The sequence below is a fragment of the Notothenia coriiceps genome, unplaced genomic scaffold, assembly GCF_000735185.1.
Source record: "Notothenia coriiceps isolate Sejong01 unplaced genomic scaffold, NC01 NC01_scaffold00037435, whole genome shotgun sequence".
NCBI classification, from domain to species: Eukaryota; Metazoa; Chordata; class Actinopteri; order Perciformes; family Nototheniidae; genus Notothenia; species Notothenia coriiceps.
Window position 1 is genome coordinate 124,116 of NW_011370136.1, and position 17,724 is coordinate 141,839.

At 40.1% G+C, this 17,724-nt stretch overlaps 1 protein-coding gene across 1 annotated transcript; it reads right to left on the reverse strand.

Annotated features, from left to right (window-relative positions):
• Positions 1-8,450: 8,450 nt before the first annotated feature.
• On the reverse strand, positions 8,451-17,159 carry LOC104967532 (probable E3 ubiquitin-protein ligase DTX3). Its single transcript, XM_010797021.1, has 3 exons — positions 16,788-17,159; positions 15,837-16,054; positions 8,451-10,625 (listed from the first exon to the last, which is right to left on the reverse strand). Exons 1-3 carry the CDS (start codon positions 17,046-17,048, stop codon positions 10,547-10,549), a joined length of 558 nt encoding a protein of 185 aa, XP_010795323.1. The 5' UTR covers positions 17,049-17,159; the 3' UTR covers positions 8,451-10,546.
• Positions 17,160-17,724: the final 565 nt, after the last annotated feature.

Sequence of the window (17,724 nt, forward strand, 5' to 3'; positions counted from 1 at the left end):
GGAAGCAGGATGCCACACTGGCTATATTTAAATGCTCACTCTGCCTCTTCTCCATCTCTCTCTAATTACTGAGAATGCTTTCTATGTTCAAACTCTTGTGGAGAAAAAATATGTATATATTGTGTTTGAGTTATTATACTACAGTAATTTTGCAATTGTTTGGTCAAATGTGAAAGCAATATTTTTTATCTTACAAATCAAGAATCTAAATGGGCAATCTGGGACTTTAAATCAGTTTTTTTATCAATTTAAGTTGTACAGTATATATGCCAGAACCCTAATGAATTTGGAAAATGATTTTACCCCAAATATAAATGACAAGCTCTCAGGATCTTTTTTAATTGTTTGGGGTGTATTGCCATAATTACTGTTAAGACTAAAGTGTGTCACTGTACTACAGCAGGTTATTAGCATATCAAAACTTCTTGTATGGATCACATTGATTTATGTATCATACAAGGACAAATAGAAAGGGTAACTCATGCAACATTCTCGGCTCATGCTATAATTAACTGACATGATGAAGCTTTCTGTTTACTCTTATGATTAATCTGCTAAACTGCTGAGTGAGGTGTTTGTTGCCATAAGGTGCAACTGCTCCATTTGCTAATTGTAAGATCTCCTACTCGGCCCTCTGGAAGTGTGACGTCACTGCACATCAACAAACCACAGGTGAAGCAAGGTGCCTACTTTATAACCGCAATGATTGACCCGCCTTCAAACATTTAACCTTAAGACATTTAAAAACCACTGGTTAGAGATCGGTATTGCTTGTCTGATATCTGTAGGTTTAGCCCAATTTTCTTTGGATCAGTATCAGGTCTCTGCGTAGATGCTCGACCCAAATCGCAAGAAATAGTTACATCACACAAGGGTAGAATATCATCTTTCTGTGACCCAAAATATCTGTTAGCAGGTGCACTCAGATGCAGCAGAGGAGCTTTTCAGCCCACATCTTGGCACAGCAATATATAATCTACAGCAGTGCAAGCACATTTTATTCTCAGTCTATATTTATATTTACATTTTATTTTCGAAGTAAAGCAAAAAAGCATGTTCTCAGGATTGTGCCGTAGCCTAATTCTTAAAATAAAACAACGGTTTCTTTGTGATTTCTTTGACATCTGGAAAACAACTAATTCAATTATAGCCTACTTCTGTTGTCTTCGAGTGTAAATGAATTGGTATGAAATTCAAATATGGGAGGTGCATTAAATATCTTATATATTTTATGTGCAATTGTCACTCCATACCATTGAACATATCTTTCCATTCACTTGAGTGTATGATGTGTTTATTTGTTTTCCATTTTCTTCCCTTTCCTACTTCACAGATTTGATCTTGTTTTCACCCTTGTCACTCCTCGTTTACCTGATCAAGTTCACCTGATCACTCAAAGGCCCGGACACACCGGGCCGATTTTGGCCGTCGATGGATGTCAGGCCGACGATGAGCGTCCTGTCGCCCTACTCAGATTGGTGTGTACCGTCGTGTCTTTTCAGCCGTGCCGACACCTTTGGGCCAAAGGTTGTCGGTCAAATAAATCACTCTTATTGGCTGTTCAACTAGCGAATCAGTGCATGAGAAGTGAAACGGAAGTGAGGGACGTAAACAAACTATTTAAGAAGGCACACACAGACGGCTATTCTTTTTCATTTTCATCTCACCGGAGGCCTGTACTACGAAGCCGGTTCAACCTAACCTGGATATGCTTGAGTTACCCGGTTTAACTAATCCAGCTGGCGCTAAACTGTCCTACGACGCTGGTTATCAACTCGTTAACTCAAGCCAGCTTTGCCCTATCTAGTTACAGTAGGTGCGGGTTCACAACTAAGGGGTGGTATTTGGAGCATTCCACCAATCACAAACATGGACAAGCGTACTGACAGCGCAGCGTCATACTTCCTGAATGAAAAGTCAACTTTAATTAGGCAAATATGAAGACGTTAAACTTTAAACATCCATGACTTAAACACTTTATCCAGGATAAAAGCAACATAGTTGCACCTGCAAGGTGAATACAGCTGGTAAAAGAAAAAGTGTTTGAATGCGTCCATTAACAGGTTTATGATATCACTGCCCCATCTAATGATGCATTTCCACTACAGCGCGGAGCGCGGTTTAAGCGTGCCGTGCCGGCCCGTTTTTGGTTGCGTTTCCACAAGGCGTAGTTCCGGCTAGCGGGTACTTTTTCACAGTTTTTCTGGCTCTCCAAAATCGAGGTTCTTTCCGGGCCAACAACCGGGCTGATATGCTAAACTAGTGAGAGAATCGCTGGCAACTACAACAAATGAACATATTGTACAGGGTTGCCAACTCTCACGCATCTGGCGTGTGACACACGCTTTCACTCTCAATGTCACGCGCTCACGCTGCCCAAACTATTCTCACGCCAAAAACAAGATGAACCGGCGATCGTTTTTGGTTGGTTCTTTACAATGTTGAGTTGACAGCTGCTCAAGCTGTGGATCCGCTCCCACCCCGCCCCCACCACTCTTAACAACGTTAACAGACAGCAGAGCAGTGAGAGTCGGTTGGTCAATCCCCGACCCGTATTGCGCATGCGCAGATCTAAGATCCAGTAGAAATTATAACAAAGTAAAAGTCTGCTGCTTATTGTTCTACTAGGCCAACATAGAGTCAAAGAGTATATGAGAGTGAGAGTGCGTTAATTAATATATTTGGCAGTTTGGAGTAAGTCTGTAGATTTGTTTGTGTCTGTGTGTTTCATGTATAGGCCTCTCACGATAATTAATTTTGTTTGATACTATTAGGGTATTCGTTATTCTCGCGTCCAGGAGAGAAGCTTTAAAAGTAAGAGACAATGGAGTCTCTGAGAAAGGTTCAAATCGGTACTTTAATTAAAAATGGCGCGGTAATGTTAAAGGCAGAAGATGGTTCAGAGAGAGAACAGCTGTGTTCTCGGGGTCTCGAGAGCGGAGGAGAGAGACCCCGAACATGCACATCTACTCGTTAAGTATCCTCCGATGGCCCCTCCTCGTGTGCCAGTTGGCGCTATAGGGGGTCCGCCCGCCTCCGATCTTCAATGTCTGTTCTTGCGCATAACAGAGGATTCAGACATTGTACATTCAATACATAACTAAACACGCCTTTTCTCCTCAATAGACTTTCTTGTCTTCAAGAGCATGTTAGAATTACCGGTTCGAAAATAAGACTTTTGAAGTAGAGGCCATCTGTAAATTGTAACCGATTATAAGGAAAAGGATATCTTCCTTATATCTTCACTTTACTGTGCCTCACAACGTGTGGCTTGGATGACTAAAAATTGTGATGTAGGATATCTCCAGCTCTATAATAATAACGACTTATAATTACACTTCCATGCAATAAAATTTGCAAACAATGTCTGCACCATCTTTACTGTTGTAGGCCTTGATGGACATTTATATTGACGGCAGTTTCATAATGTCATAATAATTTCATTTTTAACGCTAAACCTTTTTAGCTTACGCTAACAGATGTTTATAACGCTAACGCTGTAACGCTATAAACAAAAATCGCTGGGTTGCATTCAAATAACATTTACGCCGATATTAGGCCGATCCCCCTCCCCCCCCCCTTCCAGCATGTTCATGAGGGCAGAGATCGTGGAGTGGCGTCGGTGGTTTGGTAGATCCTTTACGAGGTAACCTTCGTAAACCTTTTCCCTTCCGTGAAAGTTCGTGAACCGTCACTAACCTGTTAGACAGATAGTGGAAGATAGTACCGGTGAAGACCTAACTTCAATTGTTACCGACATGTACACCTCGTGTCTGTCAACTAACACAGACTACTGACTTGTATTCTTCTCTTTTTTTTTCTTTCATTTGTTTTAGCGTCGAAACGCTAACTAGTAAAGGTTTGGTCGCTAGCTAAATTTTAGCTAATTGACAGTCGGATGCACATTTTACGTTATTTTACTTTTCAGTACTTNTCCCCAAATACAGAAAAAAGTTTTACATATGTATTTTTTGATCCTCACATATATATATATATTGTTTTCCATTTAAATCCCCTGAACCTGCAAACACAACGCTTTCTGTGCATGGATCGCTGTGCATTCGTGTGTGGGTTTTTTGAGACTCCCCTGACGGTAAGCCGATTCATACTTGTAATTGTTTCTATCTATAGCCAATCAGATGTCTCCTTCATTCTAAGCCAATCACATGAGCGCGCCCCCACAAGGGTAGATTTCTTGCGTTCATGACGTAGCGCTTCATGTACGCATTTTGTGCTGTCCGGAGCTGACAGGTCCATGGAGCCTGCCTGCAGGTGCTAATCTCAGGACACCACTCTCAGTAGTACATTGTCACTTTCCGAACAGGAAATTCACGCAAATACAAGCCTTTATATTATTAAGGCACAGCGCCACTTTCCGAACCATTGATGAATGCTTGTGTGTACACAAAAACGGCAGGCAAAACCGTTTTAGATGTGTGTTTCCTGTATGGCGAATACAGCTGCTTTATTTATGTCTGTATGAAGTTGTTGTGAGTGTGGAGGGAGCAGCTACAGGTTAGCTTAGCCTAATCGATCAGTGCACTACGAAGACAGTGCTAGACAGTGAACTGTCAATGGGGGGAGCCCCGCCGGTCATTATCGGCCGATATTCACTCTTAATAGTTTGATTGGTGCTCTCTATAAAGGCCGATCCGGAGAGCTGGATCTGATCGATATCGACGTAAACGCGAGTGAAGTAGGCTATAACCGGAGGCGAGAGAGAGATCAGCTGCTGAGTCTGATGGAGACACGCAGCCCTGCATGATCACCTGATGCTCCGCCCTCTGTTTAGCGAGCTGACCGGACAGCGCAAAATGCGTCCATGATGCGCTACGTCATGAACGCAATAAATCATACCCTCGTGGGGGCGCGCTCATGTGATTGGCTTAGAATGAAGGAGACATCTGATTGGCTATAGATAGAACAAATTACAAGTACGAATCGGCTGACCGTCAGGGGAGTCTCAAAAAACCCACACACGAATGCACAGCGATCCATGCACAGAAAGCGGTTTGTGTTTGCAGGTTCAGGGGATTTAAACGGAAAACAAATATGTGAGGATCAAAAATACATAATGTAAAACTTGTTTCTGTATTTGGATTTTATTTACAACGGAACACATTTGTGTGTGCATTGAAAAACACAAGTGTGAATCCTTCTGTGTGCATGTGTGTATTATGAGACAGTTCTGAGCCCATACAGTCGGGTCCGTCCGTCTGTGTCAGTTCTTTGGTGTCAGCTTGGTGTGTCCCTACCAACTGTACTCCCTCTTTTCCCCCCTGTTGCGCGGCACTTCTGGTTAGAGGAGTTTTTACTATTCTCAGTGGTTCTCAACTGGTGGGTCGCGACCCAAAAGTGGGTCACCGACCCGTTTCGAGTATGTCGCAGATGTGTGAGTGAAGGAAAAAAAAACTTGAAAAATAATATATCTTTTTTTTTTTTTGGGAAAAAAGTCAAACTTTTATATTGAAGGCTCAATTTTCTAACACTGTGCATGCAGTAGGCGTTGGACTGGAAGTACCATAAACAGTGTTGAAAACTTACTGTCACGTATTGATAATTTTCTCAATAAAACATGTTTGCTGATGTTTTTTCAAGTCTTCTGGCCTATCAGAATCAAGATTGTTGCCGGAAGTCCCCACGGAGAATAACTACGGTAGGACTACCCATGGATGTATAAAGAAATCCATGGGTACAACTTCAGATATGACCCCCGGTTTGATGATTGACAGGTCACAGAACAATGGGGGCTATCTACCCTACCCACAATGTAGAGTATCTCCTCTTTGCTCTTCTCTCTGTGTGGAGCAGCAAGTGCAGCTGTCAGAACAAAGTGAAAAACAAACAATGGCATAAAATATTATTAATATGTCGGGTAGTAATAGATGTATTTATGTTCTTCTCGGAGTGTACCAGAATGCTTAGTTTATATGTTAGTATTTCAAAAAATCCCCCTAGACCCCCTGCTGGGGTTGGGTTTTCAGAATGTGTGCCTTTTCATAATACAGTTCAGCTTTGATTCCATCATCTCATTCAACCTTTTTTAAAAGCATTTTTGGTTCTGTGAAGAGATATATGCACTGTACTTCACTTTAATTAATATTGTATGCTGAAAAGCGTATATTACAGCACGATTTTTTGTTGAATAGATTTGAGTGGTTAAAAATTTGGGTCGCGATGTATTGACAAAGGAAAAAGTGGGTCCCGAGGCCTGACCAGTTGAGAACCACTGCGTTCATTCACTTAGTTCCTTAGCTCATGTCAATAGGTGCTTATTTCCTAAAGATGGTGAGCCTTTTTTAAATTTGTCTTGAGATCTTATCATGTCTTTTGTTTTGTTTCATATTGATGTCTTGCTCTTTAACTATATGGGAATATAAAATAAACCTTTGTTGAAATCACAGAACATTTCCGGAACCATCTCCTTATACTGAATGTACCAGGCTGCAATAAACGTGATTAAAACGACTATCACTTAACAAACAGATCATCTGTGAAGACATGGGTGCAGTGTCCAACTGCAACGATTTCTGCCTGCCTCAGTATGCTTTTTTGTAATATAAAGAAAAAAAGTCCATGAATGTGTAAAAAGCTCCATACATGTTGCAGCTCTTCAGAAGAAAGAGGGGCCTTGGTTGAGATTTTTCGTTTTTAAAGTGACAAAGGTCATGCTAGTTGCCATGACAGCCACAGCTAATTGCTCTTACACAAGTCAGTCTGAGAGTGGATGGCCAAGGCTGAGGATGCAGACAGGAAAGACAACAAAAGAAGTTTGGCGGCACTAGATGCACCCAGAAAATATTTTCTGGACCGTATTTGTAGTTGGTTTTGTTCAGCTTGTATTGAATGTTTTCATGTCGATGCACAGCCTGTTTTTACAGTTTTACACGATTGAGATGTCAGGTTGGGTATTGTGTACATTTGTGATATGACTCGAGACACTTTTATACATAACTGTATACCATTCCTATGTTTAATTTTAAAGAGCTAATTACTGGACATTTCAATCTCTCTCAGATAGATAATAGACCTGCTATTCTCTTATTGGGGAGAACCCCGGCTGTTGCTAATGAAGAACAGCTTGAGCAGAGCCTTCAATCTGTGACGCTGACAACCAAGCCAAAGATCCTTATAGTTGCCAGCTCGGCTGTTGTGTCCTGTCTGTGAGGTAAGTCAGTAAATCTGTCAGCATTGCTAAGAAAAGCAGAGGGGTCTGTTCTGCTAAATCAGGCAGACAAAAAGCTGTGTAGCCGCGGCTATGAATCAGAGAACAGAATGTGAGAAATTGCCTCAATAAACACACACATAAGTAATCACTAGTGCATATTCGTACATACTGTATGCACAGATGCAGTCAAGGGCACACAGACAAAAGCCATGGAAGCACCTACACACCCACCTTCACTTTGCTGTTCTTAAGCAAACAACCTTAGGCTCAGTGAATGAGCATGTCAGCAGTGTGGGCTGACATACTGTCACATGAAGACTGTGTATGGAGACAGATGCCTCCTCAGCCTCCTCCTGTCCATTTACCTAACATACAAACACTGCCTGATATATCCTCGTTTGTCCTTCGTGATTTGGATAAAGACACTTCAAAATTCAAGAAAGACGGAGGATCTTTTTCTCTGTCAACGTTGGAAGTGAAAGAGGAAACTAGGTTAAAGTAAAAAAGGAACTTCAAAGGCATGAATATGTAGGGCGTGTACAGGAGTGACTTGTGAAGGGAGATACATGCAATCTGCACCCAGATAGACAGGTATGTCTGTGATTGAGTATTATGGGCACCAGAGGAAGAGGAGGCAGGCGCAGTGCCAGGGTTCTCCCCACAGCCAGAGACACTCTAATTAAGGAGCACAGTGGGGAGAGGGGGCGAGAACAACAGCTCTGCATTGTTACATAATGGTTTTCTTATCATCTCTAGCACAGGAAACATCGCCCATCGCTGCTCTGATGTGTGTGCACGTCTGTGTGTTTCTTGGGAGCCTGTTCATGAGCTGTCTACTCACACCTAGAAACCAAAAATCACCAAAGCCATGGTGCTAATTTCAGCGCCTGAGAGGGAGGATATTCAAGTCCTCCTGCCACAACAGAGCAGAGCCACGTTTGATGGAAATGAATGTAAGCAGTTACAGATGTATCGGTCTTAATCCATACCCTGAGAGCTTGTTTTCACTCTGTCATCAATCCATTTCGTAGTGGAGGCTTGTCACTGGCCATTTGCATTGATGCAAGTATAATCCGCCCACATCATTGCTCTGCATAATCATTGATACATATTTATATCTCTGGTAACATTTCTGTAATTCCTTGTCCCTAATACCAGATGTCCAGATGGACAATGACAGGAACGGGAAATACCTGCAGAGAAGGGCAAAGAGTCATTCAATTCAAGTATACATTTTTGCGAAAGATAGCCCAATTTAAAAGTGCGGACAAAATACTGATACCATGCCATTTTATTTTAAGTCATATAATTTGCATTTGAACAATAATGCCTAAAGAAATACAGTCAGATGGTATGATGTGTTCTTCTGGAACCCATCTTAAGCTTTCTATCTTATATTCAAATGTAGCTTACATTTCCTACAGTGTTTCTCTGTATATTTGGTTCAGTGCTCCATTTTTCTTTTGATGTCACAATCTGCTCCACTATTTAGAAAGCTCAAACTGTCACTGTAAGCCAGTCTCATGTTAAAGGCATATCAATCACACAGTCATAGAATATATACATTATAATAGACAACAACAAAACTAAAGAATGCAGTAAGGAATGTGTTTTTTCACATAAAACGAAGGAAAGAAAAAAGGAAAATGATTAGCAGATTAAAAAAAACATACAGTTAATGGAAACCTGATAAGAGGACAAGAGATGAAAAGCTGAGGACAAATGGATGACTGATGAATTGTGGGAGAAAAGGCGAGGGGGGGTGGTACGTTTGACCAGATGGGTTCTGGTCTGCTCTGTGAGGGCAGCAGATGCCCTGAGATCCGAGGCCACAGGAACGCCCCCAGCCGCTCAACACCAGAGCCCAGTTACTGTAAGCCTGTCACATGTGCACTCTTCCTGATACTGAAATATGGGTTAAAGCCGTTTCCTCATCACATAACTCCATGCTACTGCCACTAAGATGATCAGCTGGAAATGTTTCAGATTCAGTTGTAACTCGGTTTAATGCATGCCCAAAAAAAATCATAGATTGTGTGTCCAGTGTTCCTGCATGAAGAGATATATAGCTCCTCTGATTACAATGTTTTCAGGTGTTTTTGTGCTTGTGATGGGTAGGGCACTTGTTACAAATGTACCACTTAAATCAACAATAGATGAGCATTTAATTGTTTTATCATCACCATGATTTCTTAAATTGAATGTGTGTGTCTGTGCATGTAACTACCACAACTCAGCTTTAACCATTAAGCACCTGACTGAGATGAGGAGCGGATCAGTTCAATGTGGTCAAACAAAAGGTGATAGCAGTTCTCTCCGTCACACTGTGAATACGTTGCTGCTAAAACTGCCCCGAGCCCCATAGAAACACATGACTCATCATCTATAGCAGATGCTCGGCTATCTGACTGACTTTGGGCTATGAGGTTTGGGAGGTGCTGCAGGGCTGAGGGTTTGTGATGATGATACAGCTGCATACGAAGCAGACTCCACATAACATTTCTTTCTAAAAAGGAGAGCATCGCCCTCTAGTGTATCCACAGGCAAAAGGCAGGAATTCAGAGGAAAAATCACAAATGTTTTGAGATTTAAAGACAGTTCTGGACTCCATATACTCTTGTTTGACACTAGTGCATTGACTGATGTAGTCAGCACAAAATGTGTTATTATGGTATTAGAGGTGCTATAGGATAAGACTGGGGATATTCTAAAAGCGTCTTAAAATAATGCCAAAATACCCTGCCAAAAGCAATAAGGCATACGTTTACCCATCAATACTTTCTGACTTTCCTGCCTGACATGTTTTAAACTGTACCAAAGATAGGAGAAATATGTTTTTTGTAAACTGCTAAATTGTGTCCTCAAACAGCTAGTAAATAGTGCATTTGTTGGGGGTTATGTTAAGCCACGGCATAAGTGAATATCATATCAGCATTTAAACATAAAAAAAGTTGACGATACCAAATACATTATCATCTTATTTCTCTAGCAAGCTTTAACTATCAGTTTGCTAGGTAAGTAATTGTACCACGTGATCTATGTCCAATGTCCAGACCTGTGATCCAGGTTTCTAAAGATATTAGGAATAACAAAATCTGATGATTGGTACAACCCCTTTCACTTAACTGTAATCTTTGTTTTGTTGGATCACATACTGTACAGGTTGTGGTTATAGGGTTTATTTGCATAGACAGCCACTAACCTTCATTTCTCAAGATAATAGTTCCATGTATCGACTTCATAGAGTAAAAAGTTAAGCGGCATTCATCTCCATCCCTCAGGGAGTTCTGCACAAGCCTTGAACTTAAAATCAGAGACTTTGTAACAATACAAAGAGTCAAGTTAATTTGAAGGATGTCTTCTCATTGTCTTTACTCATCAATCATCCGGTGTGACTCCTTTAAGACAAAGCTCCTCTTGAACTCTGGACAAATAATCTGGATCTGGATATCCAAAACTGCAATGGAAAAAGACAAGCTGCAGTAAGTAAATCTCAGGATAAAGACTGTACCTTAAGCTTACTGAACCTGGATTTTTAATGTATCCATTGAAATGTATCTTGAAAAGGCTTTGCAACATAGGGTTATACAACTTATCCCACCAAATGTCAAATTTGCTAGACATGTTACCTTTGTTGTTTTACTTTGTTGATCTCTCCACTTAAATATATAGAGCCATCTTCAGATCAGCTTTTTTAATGTATTAAATAGTTGTGTCTATAACCAATTCCTCACCTTTCCCAGCAGGCTAATCTGTCTATGAGTTTGAATAAAAATATAAATGCAAAATATATATTGTATAGTTTTCTTCGGACCGAACAGGGATTTAAATTGCTTCTGAATCTGAAAGGTAGCTTAAGCAGTCCAAAAATGTGGAGTCAAGGGTGTAACTTTGGTTTGAGAAGTGGGGGGGACACAAAACAGGGGGTCCTCCGCAAATAAACATTTTCTCAATTTAATTCCATTTCCTGCCTTAATAAATCCAAGAAAAATGTGTAGTATATATAATGAGTGTGCACACTTATCTAGTATCCTATCCATGTGAACCTGTCTTATTTGTGATGACCTCACATCCTCTGGGGGCATGCACCCGGGAAGATTTTTTTTTTAAATTGAAGTTAAAAGCATGGATACAGCTCTCAACACTCATATGAAACAGAACTGTATATATTTCAATAATCAAAAAGCCATTAGAATATGCTCACAAGCAATAACAAATNAGAGAAGCCATCTAATGGATTGTTTTTTTTTAACTTGCCAACAACACACCACACTAATGCTCATATACAGTATATACCACTCAATATTCTTTACATAGTGTCAGTCCATGGATAGCATCAACTACTAAATCTGTACACATAAAAAAGGATTTTGATCCTCATCAAAGCATCAAATATTTATTTGACATGACTTTAACCCCTGAGCCTGTTTTTCAGGTCTCAGGCTCGAAAATGACATTCCCAGAACAAATGACCATCTTCACTTCTAAAAGGGGGAAATTAATAATCTTTTTTCTCAAAGCAAGGTTACATCTGTGAGTTGGATGTAGAAGTGTCAGAATAAATATAGATGTTTTTATTTTAAAGTGAATTCAGATTGAACACAGTAAAAAAATGTAAATGATAGTGTCCGTCCAAAAAAAGAAATTATTTATAGTGAAAACCACCCTTCAATGATGGGATAGTAGACTAAAAGCTTTAGGAATCCAAACTATAACATATGATACCCTGTATGAAGATTGATGCAAAACAAATGAAATGTGACCTTTTTAGAGAGATTTAGAAGAAAAAAACACTTCTGGGATCATTCGGGTGCATTTTCCATATCTCTGGCCCTGCTCGTTCGATTTTGATGATTGACATCTCTTTTTAACCGTTAGAGCCAATAGAATAGAGGGGAGGTTCCTAAAATCCATCTAAACATTACCCATTGGTGAATGAGTGCTGCGCAGCCAGAATGCCCCGGACCCGGAAGCTGCGATACACTCTAGCTACCATTAGCAGCTAATATTAAATCTCCGATCTTTATATACAAATTTAATTATGGATTATCAATATTTTTTTCAAAGTCACATACACATTGGATTAATATATGGATTAACCTTCAGCTGCGTTTTTATCGTTTTAATGTCATTGAACACGACTTTTGATAAGAATAACAGCTAAGGTGAGACGATCTCCTGTGTTTGCTCCGTAATGCTACGTGTTGTGATGTCTGTGTTTGCTTCCCCTGTCGCGAGTTATGATCGCTCAGTTATGATACTATACCTAGATAATCTGTGGAATCTCAGCTTTAATCGGATATCTTGTATGTGCAGTTACGATGAGTAATAAGGGTATTTTTACCTTGAGTTCTGTGCTAAGTGCGTTAGCATTTTTTCCCTCAGGGGTCATTTAGACGCTTCTTATGAAACATGCGTTTTGTTTTGGTAAAAATGGTTCGTACTGTCAGTTAGCTGAGTTTCTTCCCGTTAATCTAGTATGAAAGATTAATAGGTTTTTAAGAAGCCCTTAGATACAGTTTTGTGAAAGAAAACCCAGCAGCCCCCTCTACCGGGGGCTCTCGGGCTTAACAGGCTAAGGGGGGATTCAGGTGATAAGGTGGGCGGGTGTTACCTTGGTTGGTTATTGGCTAATGGTTGCACAAAGTGGCCAAAATCTGATGAGCTCATTTTCAGGTTTTTATGTAAATGTCAGGACAAAAAGAGAGAATATTTTTTCCTGAAACTTTCATAATCTTTTTACACAGAGGGGACATATTTATGTATAAAGACATGAAAAAGTGGATGTTGCATAATAGGTCACCTTTAATTTTGAGTTTTCGTGTAAGGATGAAAGAATGTAGAGTAAATCTGCCGTCCTACTCAAGGCCAGGAGGAAGTAGAGTCAGTCACTTCAGTGGTTCGTTGGGGGGAGTTGTAGAGAAGCCATCTAATGGATTGTTTTTTTTTTACTTGCCAACAACACACCACACTACTGCTCATATACAGTATACACTCAATATTCTTTACATAGTGTCAATCCATGGATAGCATCAACTACTAAATCTGTACACATAAAAAAGGACTTTGACATTTTATTTATTTGACATGACTTACACATTTTAGTTTATATCAAATAGCCGAAAGCAAGTTCTGACCTGGTTTCACAGGTTTTTAAATGGACAGACTAACAGGTTCTGGTGTTTAGAGGGTTTAAACTCTACCCTTAGGAGGTCAAATGGTCAACACTTCACACACACAAGTAAATATAAATAAGCCTCCGGAAGGCAGGGTACTCTGCCAGTAATTTGGAAACAGAAACAGGGCATTTGCTCTTCTTTGTGAAACATGGTTCATTAGACAATGGAAACGGTTTACTAAAAGATTTAGAAGACAATGTGATTAGTGCCTTTATAAATCAAGCCTATAATCATTATTACTGCCATTATGGCGTTTGAAAGCACTGTGGGAGGGTCTGATGGTTTGTGAAAGCTAAAGACACCTTTGTGTTTGTTGTCTCACTGTCACAGCTGTGACAACAAGTGGGCAGAGTGACACGCCTGGCGCTTTGTGGCAGGGGAGACATGATTGCTAATGGGTGAACTCGAATAAATGGGTTTTCAAGCATTACTTCACACTAAATAGATGACCACCTAATTCCCCTTGCTCTTCATTAAAGCAGCTTTCACAGAAAATGGTTGTCGCACAGTCAGCTCAAGGTGGGAAAAGCTTTGAGTGTGGGGAAAGAGGAGAGAGGAAGAGATGGCAGCGGAGGCCATGAAAAACTAGCAGGAAAGATATTGAAGTACAACAGACCATTCTCCAAAATAGCCTCCATTTGAGTTCAGCTTCCTTTGGCCACATGCAGGCACAGGGAGCCAAACAGGAAGTGAACATGTGTTGCTGATGCCTTTTGGAAATAGGCTGAAAGGGGAAACTGATAAAGCTTTCTTACAGGGAGTAGTGAAAACAAGAAGCTTTAAAGGTCCCATGTAATGTTTTTCCGGTTATTACCTGTCCCCTTGTGTGATAGCCTTTTATGCATGTAAACGGTCTGCAGAGTCAAAAACCCTCAAAGTAGTAAATTAGTAGTAGTAAAACTCTACCACAGAAAAGACCTGTCTATGCTGACCCAAAACGCCTCGTTGGAGATTTTTCTTTTTCCATTTGTTTCTTCCGGGAACCAAGTGACGTAACGACGACCCAATGGACCAATTTGTCCAAATGGACCAATACGCGGAGCCGTTACATTACGTCCGCGGAGCCATTACACACACACGTTACACACACACACTCAATATTTTCTCAGGCAGCTGCTGCTCCGCGGATTTCTCAGAGAAATGGCGGCGAGGCTGTGAGTGAGTGAGTGTGTGTGTGTGTGTGTGTGTGTGTGTGTGTGTGTGTGTGTGTGTGTGTGTGTGTGTGTGTGTGTGTGTGTGTGTGTGTGTGTGTGTGTGTGTGTGTGTGTGTGTGTGTGTGTGTGTGTGCGTGCAAGGATGTAACTTTGGTTTGAGAAGTGGGGGACACACAAAACAGGGGGTCCTCCGCAATGAAAAATGTTCTCAATTTAATTCCATTTCCTGCCTTTCTACAAATATATTAGGGACTATATACAAATCCAAGAAAAATGTGTAGTGTATATAATGACTGTGCACACTTATCTAGTATCCTATCCATGTGAGTCTGTTTTATTTGTGATGACCTCACATCTAGGGGGGTCTGGGGGCACGCACCCCGGGAAGATTTTTTTCTTGAAATTGAAGTTTAATGCATCAATCTGGTGCACTTTGAGGGCAACATTAAGATATTTATGGATACAGCTCTCAACACTCATATGAAACAGAACTGTATATATTTCAATAATCAAAAAACCATTAGAATATGCTCACAATCAATAACAAATCATTGATAAACTCCTCTCTCCTATCTTTATCTTACTGCATTCTTTCTTTTTATTTATGCATATTTGACTAATGACTCCCCTTTCAAACTGTGTTTTTTATTTTTGTACTGACCTATAGTACACATTGGAAGGATTTCTTAACTTATTTTATATACAACTAATATTACATAGATGGAAATATTTGTTTACATATATGACCAAACCGTTTGAGACCCACTGAGCTAACTTAGACTAAAGTTTACAATCTAATCACTCAGAGTCCTTTACCTCCCTGAGCTGACGTTATCTCTCTCAGTCCCACAGGAGAGGACTCTCCCTCTCCTTATTGTTGCGCTTTCACACCGCAGTACTTTTCCCACAAAGGTTAATCAGAACTTAGTTCATCAGAACTCTTTAGTTCTGATGAACTAAGTACAGATCGCGTTCTAATCTCTCTCTCACAAGATGCGCTCGTGGGCCACACACACAAAGACGCTCCTCCGTGACGAGGACCGCTTGCGTAAAAAAATAATAATAAACACATTTAAAAAGTGGGGGGGACACAAATAGGATTTTGAAAAGTGGGGAGGACATGTCCCCCCTGTCCCCAGTGGAAATTACGCCCATGTGTGGACTAATAAGTCAACTATTTCCCTGTTGGATTTAATAGAATAGAAGTAAAGTAGAAGCACCTCTAATTTATATTACATACATTACTTTTTCCCCCATGTGCCAACAAGAGAGATTTCTGTACACTTACTGTACGGTTGACAACAATGGATAACTTTACTGTAATGATGTGCATACCTTTGTGGACCACCATCTATGTTGGTCTTATGATGAATGTCGTTCCAGGTGATGACGTTGTTGAGGCCTGTGGTGACGGATCGACCAACGGTGAAGACGAGTCTCCTGTCGAAGGCCTTCCTCAGCAGCTTCAGGACTTTCTCCCCTTCCTCGCTGTCTGGCAGGAAGGCCGTACGAGACGTGCTGCCGTACCTCTTCCCGGGGTTTGGATGTTCAGGCTGTAATAAGGTAAACAAGAGCAAGCATATATATTACAAAGATGATTGACAACTGTGTCTAACTTGTGATTACACCCAAACCTGAAAATTATTTTTATTTATTTTTTGGTGAATAATGTGTGTGACACCTTGTGAAACAGCTATTTAACTGGGAAGGACTGTATTTTTAAAATAACATTTTATAGAGAAAGTATTCCTGGTTCCTAGCATGAGTGTAATACTGCAATCACTGCAAGGTCACCTGGCATTTTATGTTTAGCAACTTTCAGCTCCAAAATCTATATTTTTACTTCAGCCAACTAAAACATTGTTACAATAACGTTTTTGCATAAATTACCATTTGATATTACATTTAAAAGGAATACAGCAAAGCAGACAAAACTATATTAATAACATTTTAGAAGTCTCTTTAGTACTTATACATGTTATTTTTGTTTCACTTTTATTGTATCTTCATGGAACTAGATTACCTTTTTATACTTTGTCATATGTCTACCTTCGTCTACTGTATCACATTATCGTTAGACTTTTGTTATAATTAAAAAATTGTTTGTTAAACAATAAGAAAAAAAAAAAACAGGCATGCTGTGTACTTGTTATCAATAACAAACAACAGCGCCATCTAGTGGACATATGTACAATCACAAACTGCTGATGAAGTCAAACAAACAAGAGCTCTGTTGTGTTGATATGTAGCCTCCTCTGGTAGCTTGTAGCTTAGTGTCAGTCTTACCCCTTGTGTCCCCGCTGGGAAAGTGTACTGTATGACGATAGATCCGCAGTGCTCGAAGCCGGGCAGGCGCTGACAGCTGCGCATGTCCGTCATGCTGCCCTCCGGCTGGTTCCCCGTGTACTCTCCGTAGTAGGTATTGCATATCGGACAAGCAGGCTTCAACTTAAAAACCGAGTCGATACAAGCAGTGCAAAAAGAGTGAGAGCACTTTAACGTTTTCCTCTCATGAACTGTGTCCAAGCAAATCGCGCAGTCTTCCATACTTTTAGGGACAACCGGAGTGGTTGTTTAGTGTGGTTGTCAATATTTTCCGGTGTGACGAGAAGTGTTGTCTTTCCTTGTATGTGTGTGTCGGAAATAATGTGACGTCAAGCTAAGGAAAGTACCAATTCATACATAAGCAAGTCTGAAGGAAGAGGCAGATTTTTTTCGGCTGCGTAGTTTCAAATTCAAATTTCTCCAAAATTACATACCCCACCTCTAAGGACAATAAATTAAATAACACGGCGCTAATGTTATTTTCAACAACTTTTTATTCTAACTTCCTCTGATTAGAAAATGATGCTAAAAGTATTCAAATACTAGTTAGGTGACACACGTTTTTGTTACTGATGTGTTATGGATTGATTTTTTACAAAAACTGTTACTACCCTGGCCAAATAAGACACCTATTTGTATTGGATTGTTGGGCTTTTTTAATTTACTCTAAATTAAAGCACAATGGTCAATTTTAAGTCTGTTTAAATTGTATATCTGAATTGTAATTAGTGATGAATTAATGTGTCTATCAAGTTAATGATTTAGCTGCTAAAGGTGGCACTTATTTAATTACTGTTTATACCACTGGGTAATTTAATTTATAACGAATACATCATTGTTTATTTGTTAATTATATCTATATTATCATTAGAAGTGTGAGTGAATTATACTGCAAGGA

Coding starts and splice junctions, on each gene's coding strand:
- LOC104967532 (XM_010797021.1), bottom strand. CDS start 17,048: ATGGAAGACTGCGCGATTTGCTTGGACACAGTTCATGAGAGGAAAACG. Junction 16,055..16,787: donor TCCCAGCGGGGACACAAGGG/GTAAGACTGACA, acceptor ACCTTATTACAG/CCTGAACATCCAAACCCCGG. Junction 10,626..15,836: donor ATAGATGGTGGTCCACAAAG/GTATGCACATCA, acceptor TTTCCATTGCAG/TTTTGGATATCCAGATCCAG.